Raw genomic sequence first — 13,990 nt, 5'->3', positions numbered from 1 at the left:
CATCTCCTCCGCCTCCGGGGCGGCCGCAGCATGGCGGCGGGGGTGCCGCGGCCCGCCCCTCGCGGAGGAGGCCCCCGCTGCGGGTGACGCGCAATAAGACGTAGCGTAGACACCGAAACCCTGACCGGAAGGCGGCCCTGCGACCCGTCGCCGCCGCCGTTTCCTCCTCCCGCGGCCCAAGTGTGGCTGCTCGCGGGGCGCCGCCCCCCCCTCCCTCCGCCCCGCCTTCGTCAGGCCGGCCGGCCGGCTACGCGCTCCCATTGGCCGCCGCCGCTCACGTGACGCGGGGCTGCCCGGCAGGTCGGTTGGGGCTCTGAGGCGCAGGGGGGAGGGGGGGACAGGAGGGGGCGGCGGCGGCGACAATAGCCCCGACGGCGCCGGGTGGCTCCGCGCCCGGGCATGGAGGCCGAGGAGCTGGGAAGGTACCGGCGGGGGCCCGGGGCCGCTCTCGGGCCTCGCCTTGGGGATCGTCTCGCCCTCCCCGCGGCGGTGGGGGGAGCCGGGGCCGGGCTGTGGCGGTCCCACTCCCACCCCCCCCCGTTCCCCCAGCCCGCCCTGGGCACGAAGGGCCTGGGAGGTGGTCCCGGGGTGGGGGGGGTGTGAGGGGGCCGCGGCGAGGTGGGCCTAGGGCGGTGGGGACCTACGGGAAGGGGGGTGCGTGGGTTTATGAGGGAGTGGGACAAGGGAGGAGAGTTGGTGCGTGATCGGGGGGGGGGGGCAGGCAGAGCTGGTGTGAAGGGGGTTAGGAAACACACGGGTGCGCATGCATACGTACGGGGGGGGGGGGGGGGGCCTGCGTCTGCGGAGGTGGATTTGAAAGCGATTTGATATTTGTTTTTGTTCTAGTGGGGGTGTCTTTTTCTCTTCTCTCTTTTCTTTCATTTCTAGCGTGAACTGGAAGGGGGGGTTAAATCACTCCCTTTTCCTCATGGAACAGGAAATATTTATTTAAACGTTCCATAATATATACACCAATAATACAAAATTCTGTTTCTGAACCCATACAAGAAAAATGACCTAAAAAAACATATATGAAGCTTAGGGGTAGAGGTAGAAACTCTCTTTCATCTCTTTACCATGTGGTTAGAGGACTTGTCCGTGATCTGGTGCAAATTTTCCTGTGTTTAAAGCGAATTTTATTCCCTTTACAAGAAGGGGACTTTATATATGCCTAAAATAAGAAGGCATGTATTATAAGAAGACATCTGGTGTTGGGTTAGATGCTTTCACATCTCTCTTATTCACTCTGTTCTTCTGCTATGTGTAATTAAGCATTTATTACATTATGAACTGGATTCTACATGTCTTAGTTGTGTTTCCCAATACAAACCTGAAGATCAGTTTTGTTTGGTTCAGCAACTGCACAAGTATTTTATATGAAATGGAACTCTTCCAGCAGGGGGGGTTGAAGTATTTACTGTACTCTGAAAATCTCCCATGACTTTGTTAGGCAACTTCCCCAGGAATCAGACAGACCTACATTCAAATTTATTTTCCTTCATTCAGGGCAGGTATTTGGTCCAAAATCAGTGGCCTGATCACAAGACTGTGGGCTGTTCTGGCGTAAGTCGGATTTACAGTGGGATTCCTAAATATTCTTAAATACCCGTTGCATAATAGAGAATGGTCCCTTCTTGTGAGATATTTAGAATCATAGAATCATTTAGGTTGGAAAAGACCTTTAAGGTCATCGAGTCCAACCATTAACCTAGCACTGCCAAGTCCACCACTAAACCATGTCCCTAAGTGCCACATCTACACGTCTTTTAAAAACCTCCAGGGATGGTGACTCAACCACTTCCATGAGCAGCCTGTTCCAATGCCTGATAATGCTTTCAGTGAAGAAATTTTTCCTAATATCCAATCTAAACCTCCCCTGGTGCAACTTGAGGCCATTTTCCCTTTTCCTATTGCTTGTTCTGTGAGAGAAGAGACCAACCGCCACCTCACTGCAACCCCCTGTCAGGTAGTTGTAGAGAGCGATAAAGTCTCCCCTGAGCTTCCTTTTCTCCAGGCTGAACAACCCCAGTTCCCTCAGCCTCCTCATAAGACTTGTGCTCCAGACCCTTCACCAACTTCATTCCCTTCTCTGGACACGCTCCAGCACCTCAATGTCTTTCCTGCAGTGAGGGGCCCAAAACTGAACACAGGACTCGAGGTGCGGCCTCACCAGTGCCCAGTACAGGGGAACAATCACCTCCCTGCTCCTGCTGGCCACGCTATTTCTGATACAGGCCAGGATGCCGTTGGCCTTCTTGGCCAAATTTATATATATCTAAAAATTACTTGGTATTTTTATGAATATCTTTGAGATGATAAAATTATTTCCTGAAAATTTACTGTTCACGAAATCTTTTCTATGTACTTGTATGGCAGTAGTATCTATGGACAAGAACGTGGCTGTGTAGGTAGAAGGGAATGACACTATGAAGCAGAAATTTGTGTTGGAGTGTGAGGGCTGTATGTGACTAATAAATGTGTGGAGCAAAAGAGCTGTATATGGAAGAATGTCTTTGTGCAAGGAAGGAGACTGAATCTGCGTGTGTGTGTGAACGCTTCCATGTAGAATAAGTGCAGTACTTGTGTTGGGATCCAGTGTGAGGTAACTGGACAACATCTGCCACACAGTTTGTTAAAGCTGTTTAGTAATGTGTGTAGTAAATAATGCTGTATGTATTCATAATGCTTTGTAGTCAAGAATGATTCATCCTTTCTGTGTCATATCAGATAAAGTAACTAATGTAACATTAAGAAAATCTGAAACTTGGGAAACTTGAAGTCCAAAGAGTTTTAACTTACTTGCGTTGTATGTAAATTGTCGGTACGTTTGATAGACAGTTTGCCTTGGTAATGTGTGCTACAGAGTGTTTTTTCAGAAAAGAAGGGGCAAGCTGTACGCTTCACTTACAGATGTTGTGTTTCTTCCACATTACAGGGATTGCGAGAGAACTGTACTGTTAATATTGGGTTTAGTATCACCTGATGCCAGCTAAGCAGTCAGACTGCTTAGTGGATTGGGATAATTTACTGCTTTGTTGATAGAGTCGTTGGAGAATGTAAGCGCAGTACATGTTAGCCTTGATAAAGATTGATGTTCACAGTCTATTTTGTACATCACTAAATTTCTAAACTGTTGATAAACAACGTCTCTTTTTTTCTCCCTTTCTAAGATACTACGCGTATCTTCAGCAAGCTCAAGCATTTTACACGTTCCCATTCCATCAGATGATGACTGCAGCGCCTAACATGGAAATCATGACTGAGCAGCCGACTCTAGAGGGCATTCCAGAGCCAAACATTGCTCAGGAGCCTCCAAAAGGTAGTTTGACTGGGCTGTGCTAAGTGAGCTAAAACGTTAGTAATTGATTGGGGAAGAAAATTATTAGTCTTAAGCTGCTTCTTTGGACGTATTGGATTTCCTTTTCTTGATGCTTTCTGAGGAAGTATTGATTAATTTTATTCTTTCAGTAATGTTTTTTACCAGACAATTAAAAAGATAAGAAGTAAACTCAGGTGACAGTATTCACATTGTTCTATCTCACAAAATTATCTTGCTCCAGGAAAAGCAGATTTTTGTCTCAATAGATAAATGTATCATTTTTAGCTGATTTTATGGGGTTTAATATTATGTTAGAGAAGTTTTCTTTTTAAAGTCTGAGTTCAAAATATTTTTTGTTAATTTCTGCAAGAGAAGTACAGTACAATACTGTTTATTCAAAATATTTTTGTTTAAAAGGTGGTTCAGTGTGTTGTAGTAATCACAGATAGTGAATTATATACACTAAGGATTGTTTGGGTTTAGTGAAGCTTATTTAAACAAATACAAACAATGCTGGAAGGTGTCCTGTACGTGACAGGACTTTGTGCTTTATGCACTTGTACACTGCCTTTCTTTTCCCCCACTAGGTCTTTGTACAATTAGACTTTGCAATAACCATGCCAAGAAAACACCCCTTGTTCTGTTACTCTGCTTGCTCTTTACCACATAAAAAGGCAGTGATCCCTGCCATGCTTAAATTCTGATTCTGTAGCAAATATTCACACACTGAATTTTGTCTTGCTTTTAATACTTAGATATGGGTTAGAGCTGTCTGTACCAAAGTACCCTGTCAGCCAGATCATGCAATGACATTGCTTGTTTAAGTGCATCCTTTGATAAGCTTAATTTTTTTTTTTTTTTTAGTTGTAATATATGGCCAGATGAAATCATAGGAAGAAGACCTCCAGTTTAAAATAGTTGCAACTGCTCAATTCATTCACAGTATTGCTCACTACAGTTAGGATGCATCTCAAGTGCTATGTAGTTCGGCTTCTTTTGCAGCTTTGTTATTGAATGACATGATGTCACCATGAGCAGTGTTTGACTGCACTTTTTCAAGTATCTTTGGACAACCGTAATCTTCCGTTATGAAACTGTCCCCTAATATTTTTGCAAGAATTGGAAGATGAGTAAGGCCTTCAAAGGCAGGGCTTGAAGATTTACCAAATATGTGTGTGAAATTTACAGGAGCATATATGAAAGGCAAAGATATGGAGTCCAGCCACCTGATGGAATGAAAAAAGTAAAATTTCTAGGATTATCCTCTGAAAGGCTGCCCTGGCATTGTTCATCTTTCATGACAGTGTCTGGTTGGTAGGTCCCTGATCAGCATGAGAGTTAGGAGAACATTATCCTGCCTCATTTGAAATACGTCTGTCCTGGTTTCAGCTGGGATAGAGTTAACTGTCTTCCTAGTAGCTGGTACAGTGCTATGTTTTGAGTTCAGTATGTGAAGAATGTTGATAACACTGATGTTTTCAGTTGTTGCTCAGTAGTGTTTAGACTATAGTCAAGGATTTTTCAGCTTCTCATGCCCAGCCAGGGCACCTGACCCAAACTGGCCAACAGTGTATTCCATACCATGGGACGTCCCATCTAGTTTAGGAACTGGGAAGTGGGGGGGCAGGGATTCGCCGCTCGGGGACTGGCTGGGTGTTGGTCGGCGGGTGGTGAGCAATTGCCCTGCGCATCATTCGTACATTCCAATCTTTTTATTACTACTGTTGTCATTTTATTAGTGTTATCATTATCATTATTAGTTTCTTCTTTTCTGTTCTATTAAACCGTTCTTATCTCAACCCACAAGTTTTACTTCTTCTCCCGATTTTCTTCCCCATCCCACTGGATGGGGGGGGAGTGAGTGAGCGGCTGTGTGGTGCTTAATTGCTGGCTGGGGTTAAACCACGACAACATCCAACTCGGAGCAGTCAGAGTATCTGTGGCATTTTGCCGTCACATGAAAAACCTGCTAACTCTTCCAAGGGGTAGGAAAGAAAAGCTGCTTATGTGCCTCGCCAAGTCTGCACCCTTCTAGTCCCTTCTTCATTGTAGCTAGACTGTAGCTCGAGTACTGTTACTTAAGGCTTTCCAAAGCAGTCGCTGCAATGATGCAGTGGGAATTTCACATGACTTTTGTCCTCCTTTTTGTTTGCACTCAGCTTTCTTACAAGAACAGCCCAAAAAAAGTTTGCAGACTTAGAGCAGTGCCCTGGTATCCACCGTATTTATTTCTTACGTGAGGGAGATTTTCATCTAGAAGTTTTGAAAATAAGATGAAGTCTCACTTTTTAAGTAATGGATTACTTTGGCTCTTTGCTGATTGCTGCTAAATATGTTTTCATGTTTTTTCAAGCCATGTTCTGCAGCTTGACATTATTAATGAACCAGGATAGAGAGCAATCACTGGGTGGTCATGTCGTGACCAGTATCTGTGCTGCTTGAATCTCTAAGCTTTAAGGGCCAGAAGATGAGGAAGTTTTAAATGAGTGAACAGTGACTACTTCATGTTTGCATTTTGTAAATAAAAATTCATGTTTGGTGTAATTCATTCAAATTGAGATCCTGAAGGTCTCGTTACCTAGCTATATGGTGCACTGGACAGTATCTATTCTGTAAACAGTAAATTGTGAATAGCTTATGTAGCGTTCAGCCTGTATGTTTGTGTTCCTGATGAGCTTATACCTTACACTATAGGTAATCCTTGAGACTTTCTGCTTTTGACATGCTGTTCTGTTCCTTCCAACATGTTATGTAATCTGTAACAAGCAACTTTCATATTTAGAAGCTGAAGTGTGAACAGCAGACTAGAACTTACAGTCGCATTCCTCGGAACCTAAGCTTTGATGTAAACAACATAACCTAGTCATGAGGTTATTCTCAGTTTGTATCCTAATTCAGCGTAGTTGCCTGCTAGTAGTGTGTGTGTGTCTGTGGAGCAGATGCACCCAAGCTAGTTCTGTTAAGCCTGCAAAACCAAGATTCATCTGATAATTGTTTAAATTAATGAATTTCAAAGGTAAATTTATCTGTCTGATTTCTTTTTGTACCCATACATTTAGCTCAGTCTTTTTGAATATCCACACTGCAACATTAGAAATGTACAAAAAGGATATTTGCTGTGTGTTTCAGAAGTTAAAAAAGGAGGAAGGAAAAGAAAAGCCAAAGCAACTGAGCCAAAGCAACCCAAAAAGCCTGCTGCTAAAAAAGAAAAATCAGCCAAGTCAAAAGGCAAACAAGAAAAGATCACAGATACTTTTAAAGTCAAAAGAAAAGTGGACCGTTTCAATGGTGTATCTGAAGCTGAACTTCTGACCAAGACTTTACCTGATATTTTGACCTTTGATCTGGACATTGTAATAGTAAGTAACTTGCAGTTATAAGATTAGGTAGAAAAGTGAATAGTCTGTACTCACTGGTTATGATTTACATTCTTTCTGCTTACTTACCTATACTGCTTATATGGCAAGATCTTGCAAGATAAAGTATATAAACTGTTTCCTGTGTGTAGAGCTGCTTTGCATTTTCTGTTAAAAATCATACTAACATTGTTCTAATTTCTGAGAAATCTAAGGCTTCCGTATAATACATAGTCATGAGAGACCGTTACTTGACACTTTATTTACTGGAAGTGCTACACTGGTGGCCATAAAACACACTGAGCTGCTCTTTTGACATTGCACATCTAAATGAGACACTGCTATAAAATTGTCAATTTTTTTTTTAAATGATGAGAGGTACCATTTTAACACAGTTTTGTTTATTGACAGTAACTTAAAGAGAGTTGAATAAGTGTCCTTACTGTAACTTTATTAAATTCCTGACTAGCAAGCCACGTTCTCATCATTAAAATGGACTGGTATCTTTGTAGATTGGCATAAACCCTGGCTTGATGGCAGCTTACAAAGGACATCATTACCCTGGACCTGGAAACCATTTTTGTACGTTTTTGTTTTCCTTTCTTCTTACAGAATTTGCAGAACTTTGTTAGAACTTGTGGCATTTTAATTAAACTGGTTTGGGTTTTGGTTTTTGCTTTCTTTTTTTGGATGCAGAGAGGGATTTTCCTTTTAACCATCCAAGAGTGATTTAAATCCCATAACTACTTCAGTAAAATACCATAAATAAAAAGGAATAAAAGATGAATAACCAGTGACTTTCAATGCAGGTTTAGAATTGTCATGTAAATACAGGTATATTTCTTGGTGTATTAGTAAACAACATAAGGAATAAAAATTAAATCTCTAGTACTTGAGTTATCAAGGGTAAGTCAATAGGCATCAATTTCTGATACAAAACTACACACGTTTTCCCAAAAATGCATTTCAGCAAGCCCTCTTCTGTTTGCCTTTATTCATGTCCTCTAAACAAGCTCTCTAACTGATGAAAAAGCAAGAACCATTGCCCTTTCCCAGCAGGCATATGCGTCGAGCATACCTGATTCACCAGACAGATTTTTTTTCCTAGGTGTTTTCCCATTTAAGTAACATTTTCTGCAGCATGTTCTCATAAAAAAAAAAAAAATCATACCTGAACTCTGTTGAAATGCTCTGTTTTGCATACTGGGAGCCATTCCAGCTGTGGTAGTATGGAGCTCCCACATGGGCTAATTAGCAGCCCTGTGATACTCCAGCCAAAATGCTTCTGGTGTTCAGCAGACTTGTAAACCAGGCTTGGGTTATTTCTCTATAGCGTTCTGCAGACTAGCCAGTCTAATAGCCTCCTTTACCAAGAAACAGACCAGATATGCATGCTCTGACAAATCCATGTGTTTGTAACTTTCTGGAATCATTAGGAGCTAGCTGTGGTTAATTTGTGCTTGAGAGATTGGCAGTGCACATCACTCAAACTATACTTTGATATGCTAAATATGAATATATGATGTCAACGGGTTCTGTCAGAGAGGCCCAGTGCAAGGAGAAGCAATAGCAAGGTTGTTAAAGAAAGCTGACACATTGTGTTTGCCATGTTCTTTCCCATGAAAATCCATATTGGTCACATTCCCTGCCTGCTTAAGCGAATAGCAAAATCTAAAGCTCTGTACTGAACTTTTGGAATAAAAGACTGGTTTCGATACACAGGATCATGGTGAGGAATTCCTGTTGTTCACTAGGGATTTTCTATCCTCTTGCAGTAGATACAAGTAATTTTTGGCTCTTTTAAACTTTTCTGGATAGGGCAATACTCTTCCCAAATTAATTGATGCTCTGTTAATATAGATTCTTCCTTTAGCATTCCAGTACTCTGATAGTCGAGGAGGTTTTTTGGTTTTGTTTTCTCTTCCTTAGAAAAAGGCAAATGTGTATCTTCCTGCTTCACAGGGAAGTGTCTGTTCATGTCTGGTCTAAGTAATGAACAGCTGAACCATATGGATGACCACACCTTGCCACATAAATATGGGATTGGATTTACAAACATGGTTGAAAGGACAACACCTGGAAGCAAAGACCTCTCCAGGTAGGGTAACAAGGGGGAATATTGTGCTTGTTAATGAATTAATAGGTGTGATTATAATTTTGAGTACTTTCTTTTTTAGCAAAGAGTTTCGGGAAGGAGGTCGAATTCTGATGCAGAAGTTACAGAAGTATAAACCTCGTATAGCAGCTTTCAATGGAAAATGTGAGAACCTTGACTTTTAAATTAATTTGTTCTGTCAGTAGCCTTTTTTGTTTGTTTGTTTGTTTTTGCCCACTTATCCTATCTTCTTTTCATTTTAGGTATTTATGAAATTTTTAGTAAAGAAGTTTTTGGAATAAAAGTTAAGAACCTAGAATTTGGACTGCAGCCACACAAAGTGCCAGATACAGAAACTGTAAGTATTGATACTGAGAAACAAAAACAGGTCACTCCATTTTGAGTATTTCAAAACTAACAAAGTCTCAGGATTTGCACACACAATAATGTCAAAGTTTGCTCAAGGTACATGTGATGCAAAGGGCTTTTACTTAAATAGAGAAAGGGAAATAGTGCAATTTTCAGGCACATCTTTAATGCAGCTGCTTCAGACTTGCAGACTTTATTTGGGAAATGGTGGATTATGGTTAGTAGGTTAGTGCGTTCTCTGAGGACTATCTGAAATATGAATAAAACATACATGCTTTTATGGTAACTGTCATCTACTTTCATCTGATTTTCTGTGTCCAGTTCCCTCTATGTTTGTATTACTGAACTTTTGATACCGAACATGACCATGGTGCTAGTAGTGCCACAGCAGGGGAGGAAGAATGGCAAGTCCATCGTTGCGCTATTACTACAGCTACAGCGTTACTGGATCTGGGCATGCCCAAGCACTTCCATCAGACTCAGTCTTCTTAAGCTGATTTGCAGCCTGAAATGAAGTTGGACGCTTAAGATAAAGCAAGCAGTTTGATGCAGAGTGCATTAGTCAGACATCTAATGCTGGAAGGTATCTCAAGAGACCAGCTATGTATTATCACAAATAGGTTTGTTTAACCTGTCGTTATAAACAGGTTAAGGCAAAGGCAATTACACTACCTACCAAGGTAGCTTATTCCAAAGCTTCATTACCTTGTCAGTTCAAAAGTTTGTTTTTATTTCTATCCCAAGCTACTAGGGCTGCAAGTTTAAGCTCGGTTTAAGCTGTTCTTCTCTGAAGGTGAAGTGTTGCCATCAGAGCCTGAGGAACTGTTGGTGATAAAGTGCTTGCTTCTTAAGTAGCTCTTAAAAACTTCCGCAGTAGATGCATTTGTAAGAAAGATAAATAGTCCTCTTTACTAGTACTTGTTCTTAAATACTGCACGGTAATAAAAGTATTGGATACAGTTCCTTTTTCCTGAACTAACTTTGTGTCCTTAGTTAGGGCTGTTGGCAGAGATAGAGACGCTGAAGTTAGCTTCAACCACGCTAACTCCGGTGTTTCAAACCCTGGCAAGTGTGATGCAGGCGCCCTTGGCGAAGAAGCCAGGCTAATTAACCTGTGATGCCTCCCTCACTGGTTTGGGGTGTTGGCATGCTGTCACGTACTCCTCTGTGGACTTTCTGGCTCAGAGCTCTGCTTGCTCAGGGAGCTCTCGAGTGTGCTCCACTCTCGGGCATACACTTGTAAATTGCACTTCTTGTAACGCATACTGTTGCTGCTTCTCCCGCAGCACATAAACAACTGGTGAAAATTGTCCTTGCTTCAGCAGCTGGTAATTGGCCCCTCTCTTTAGGGCAAGACATCTAGCTGGCCAAGAAAAATGAAAGACTCCTTTTATCCTCTTCCACAACCTCCTGTGGCATTAGTTGAAGTTTCTACAAAGGGTTAAAACAGTGAGCTTAACTGTTAAGTTATTCTCAATGCACTAAATATAGCTCGGGGACCAGTAATGCTATTTTTCTTGCTCTTGTCTCAAGCTCTGCTACGTTATGCCGTCATCCAGTGCAAGATGTGCTCAGTTTCCTCGTGCACAAGACAAAGTTCATTATTACATAAAGCTGAAAGACTTAAGGGACCAACTGAAAGGCATCGCACCAAACACAGAGGTGCAGGAGGTGCAGTACACATTTGACTTGCAACTTGCACAAGGTATAGTGGTTATTTTGTTAATCCTTTATTAAAATGTTAGTGTAGTGTACAATGCAACTAGCAGTTTCCCAAGCAAGAAGAAAGAAGGAGTTTAAGGGGAGGGGGCAGATGTGCCATCTTCTCTAAATCGTGTGGTGTAGAATTACAGAGTCCGCTCTCTTTTTAGTACCGTCTTAATTATGTAAGGGGAGCAGGGATTATCTTGGTTTTTTAAGTGTTCTCCGATAAAAATGCTCTTTGATCATTTTTGTTCTGAATATTAATACTTGAGGTCTTCTCTTTCGACAGAGGATGCTAAAAAGATGGCTGTCAAAGAAGAAAAGTACGATCCAGGTTATGAAGCAGCATATGGAGGAGCTTACTGTGATCGTGCGCCATACGAAAGTGAACAGTGCAGTTTCTCTTCAAATGGAACCGGTAAAGTGCGGTGCTTGGGGCATTCAGTCTGTAAGCCGTGACTTATGAACAAATATTTAGTGGTATCAACTGCATTTTAAAAACTGTATTTTATTATTTTTTGTTTGTTTTAGCAGCAAGCAATCCACAGTACTGTGAGGGGTCGTCCTTCGGTGAAGTTCCTAATGGACAATGGATGACACAGTCCTTTGCAGACCAGATTCCAGAGTTCAGTGCTGGTATGACACGGGAAGAAGAGGGAAGCAGTGCGTAAGAGCTGTTTCTTCTCCGCTACGCATACATGCTGCAGTTTTAATGCAGTGATCAAGATCGGTACCTCGGTTCTCCAACTGAAGCATTTTAATAGTATTTTATCTCCCTTAGTTATTTTATTATAGTCCAAAGTAAGTGTGTGGTAGGCTCAAATCAATGAACTAGATAATTTTAAGGAACTGTCCAAACTTTTTAAAAAAAAGTTAGCCCTTTTTTGTATATGAGTTTTATATTTAATGTATACCATTTCTTGCAGTTTTTGACAAATTGCTTTCTCATTTGCTGAGATTTCTTTGGGGCGTTAATTTTATTCCATAAATCATAATGTAGTAGTAACAGCAGCAGTATACTTTTTACTGATGCATCAATATTTGGATATCTCATAATCCTTTTATATCCAGAGGGGAAAATGGGAAGTGTACCCTTATCTTTCATGAAGTGGTGTTTTTAATCATGCACAGTTAAGCAAATTGTGCTTTTTAAGTCTCCCTTTTACTTTCTTTAAAAGCGCAGAGAGTTGTGTTCTGCAGCTGTGAGTACTGAGTATTTTCTGGGTGGGAAGAGCGCGCTCTGTCTGTTTAGTGATTGGACCGTATTCAGGATTAAAGGAGTGGAGACATCACCTCAGGTCACAGCACTGGGGAGGAAAATTTGTGTCGCACAGGACAGGGCCTAAATAGTCTAGCTGAGCTGTCTTAGGGTAAGATGTCCCTACCAATCCATCTCTTTCCCCCTTAAATTCCAATGTAAGGAACTGGAATTCCTTTTAAAAAAAACAACCGACAATGGTGGTTCTTGAATTCTGTGGCATTTCAACTCTCAGTCATTTCTGTGTGATTAGTCTCTTCACCTGACCTTTAGGAGGAGACAACCCCTTTGAACAGACTACATTGCAGGGAATTGAAAGACCATATTCCAAAAAATCACATACAGCTACATTGTTTACATCAGGTAGGATCAGCACAGGGTGGAAGAGGTTTGCAGTTTAGCAGGTTTTAACATTCAGTGGAAGAGGTTTGCGATTTAGCAGTTTTTAACATTCAGTTCTCTTCAATCTGTAAGACCTTAGAGGGTGCTCTCCATATTCCTCTTACAAGTAAAAAATACTAAGTTACATGTAAGGGCAGTTGTTCCATGAATAGGAAGTCAGCTCTAGAAACTGCTGCTCTCTTCTGAGGAACTTGCTTAAACAATACACATTTTTGGCCAATATTAGTGACTGAGAAAGGTGATTCCATGCTTGTGCCTAACCATCATCTTTCCCTCTTTATCATGAGGAAGAGATGAAGTAAAAGCAATAAGCTGATCAAAACATTAAAGTTTTGATGATCTTATGACAGTAGGTGCTTCATATACTTGAAAAATAGATACAAACAGTATCTCCAGAATCCACACTGGTCAGAGATTCCTGTACTGGTGTGTTTTATCCTTTCCTCACAGCCAGTGATAGTTCTCATGCATTGAGTGTAACTAGTTAGTGTAGATTCTAATCCTGCTGTAACAGCTCTCGCCGAGATCACACACTGTCAACCTGTTGTGAGGCAGGCATGATGTTTACAGTTTCTTCCCAAATTATGTGGCTTAATTCTGAGCGTCTTAAATCAAGAAAGTGTGCATTATGGTTCTGATTGTGTTTATTAGCTTCAGCATAAAGCTGTTCAGTATATTGTCAAAAAGGTATAGGACTTGTCTTGTCTGTTATTTAAAGTGTACTGTATCATGTATTGCTGTTTACATGGACGTTTTCCTGCAGGTGCTCAAAGTATCTTGCATCAGGGATTTGTTACAATTCAATTTTATTTTTCAACAAAACTAGAAGCATGTAATTAGCACTGCTGAATATGTAGCACAGTAGGATATAACTACTGTAAGGCTATCCTGTTTGATGAGAAGGGCAAGGTCTCTTTAACAGAGTCACCTACTAGGTTATCTAGGTATAAAATACAGTTAAGTGTACAATGACCGTTTCACTAAATATTGCAATCCTATGTGTACTCCCTCAGAACTGGTGCTCTTTTCATTACAGTAATACAAAAGTTCTTAATCTGTCTTAAATCTATCAATGTTTCACAATAAAATCAGGAATTGTATTGCAGTGTCTTCGAATGTGCTTTTGCATCTTGCTCGCAGGGGTCTAAACACACAACAGAAAATGTAATACACAGAAACACTACAAAACAGAGTCACCATGCAGCAGAACTCTACTCGTTAAAATGCTGTGTAAGTTTTCATTTTGGGCTGTTTAATGTGGGCTAGACAACTAAAGACGCCATGTGTGTAATACTGCAAGTATTTCCTGTGTAGGTTTTTCTACCAGCAGACACTGGAGTCTTATTTATAAAGACCTTACATTAAAACACACTGCCTGGCACTGAATTTCACCTCTGTAAACGTTTAATGAAAACACTTAATTCTCAAGCAAACTTGTTTCCTCGCCTTACATAAAAGTCAAGATACTCTGCACTGTGTAACTGTCA

The 13,990-nt window shown here is 41.2% G+C and overlaps 1 protein-coding gene across 6 annotated transcripts; it reads left to right on the top strand.

Moving 5' to 3' along the window:
* The first annotated feature begins 24 nt into the window (after window positions 1–24).
* TDG (thymine DNA glycosylase) lies at window positions 25–13,603 on the top strand. Of its 6 annotated transcripts, none has more exons than XR_011328862.1 (11): window positions 326–422; window positions 3,171–3,319; window positions 6,449–6,678; window positions 7,188–7,257; window positions 8,638–8,773; window positions 8,853–8,935; window positions 9,034–9,128; window positions 10,673–10,844; window positions 11,133–11,261; window positions 11,375–12,489; window positions 12,528–13,603. XR_011328862.1 is itself a non-coding variant. In XM_069807444.1 (10 exons), the coding sequence occupies exons 2-10, from the start codon at window positions 3,226–3,228 to the stop codon at window positions 11,512–11,514; spliced, it is 1,149 nt and encodes a 382-aa protein (XP_069663545.1). In that variant the 5' UTR covers window positions 25–300; window positions 3,171–3,225; the 3' UTR covers window positions 11,515–13,603. The 6 variants fall into 6 exon arrangements, 4 of the variants coding, with proteins under 4 accessions (XP_069663545.1, XP_069663544.1, XP_069663543.1 ...); XR_011328861.1 differs by having other exon boundaries at window positions 11,375–12,505; window positions 12,544–13,603; XM_069807444.1 differs by lacking the exon at window positions 326–422 and adding an exon at window positions 25–300 and having other exon boundaries at window positions 11,375–13,603.
* Window positions 13,604–13,990: the final 387 nt, after the last annotated feature.

Source organism: Haliaeetus albicilla, chromosome 19 (assembly GCF_947461875.1).
Source record: "Haliaeetus albicilla chromosome 19, bHalAlb1.1, whole genome shotgun sequence".
In the NCBI taxonomy this organism is placed as follows: domain Eukaryota; kingdom Metazoa; phylum Chordata; class Aves; order Accipitriformes; family Accipitridae; genus Haliaeetus; species Haliaeetus albicilla.
The sequence above is the reverse complement of the archived record's forward strand: the minus strand, read 5'-3'. Positions and strand labels throughout refer to the sequence as shown.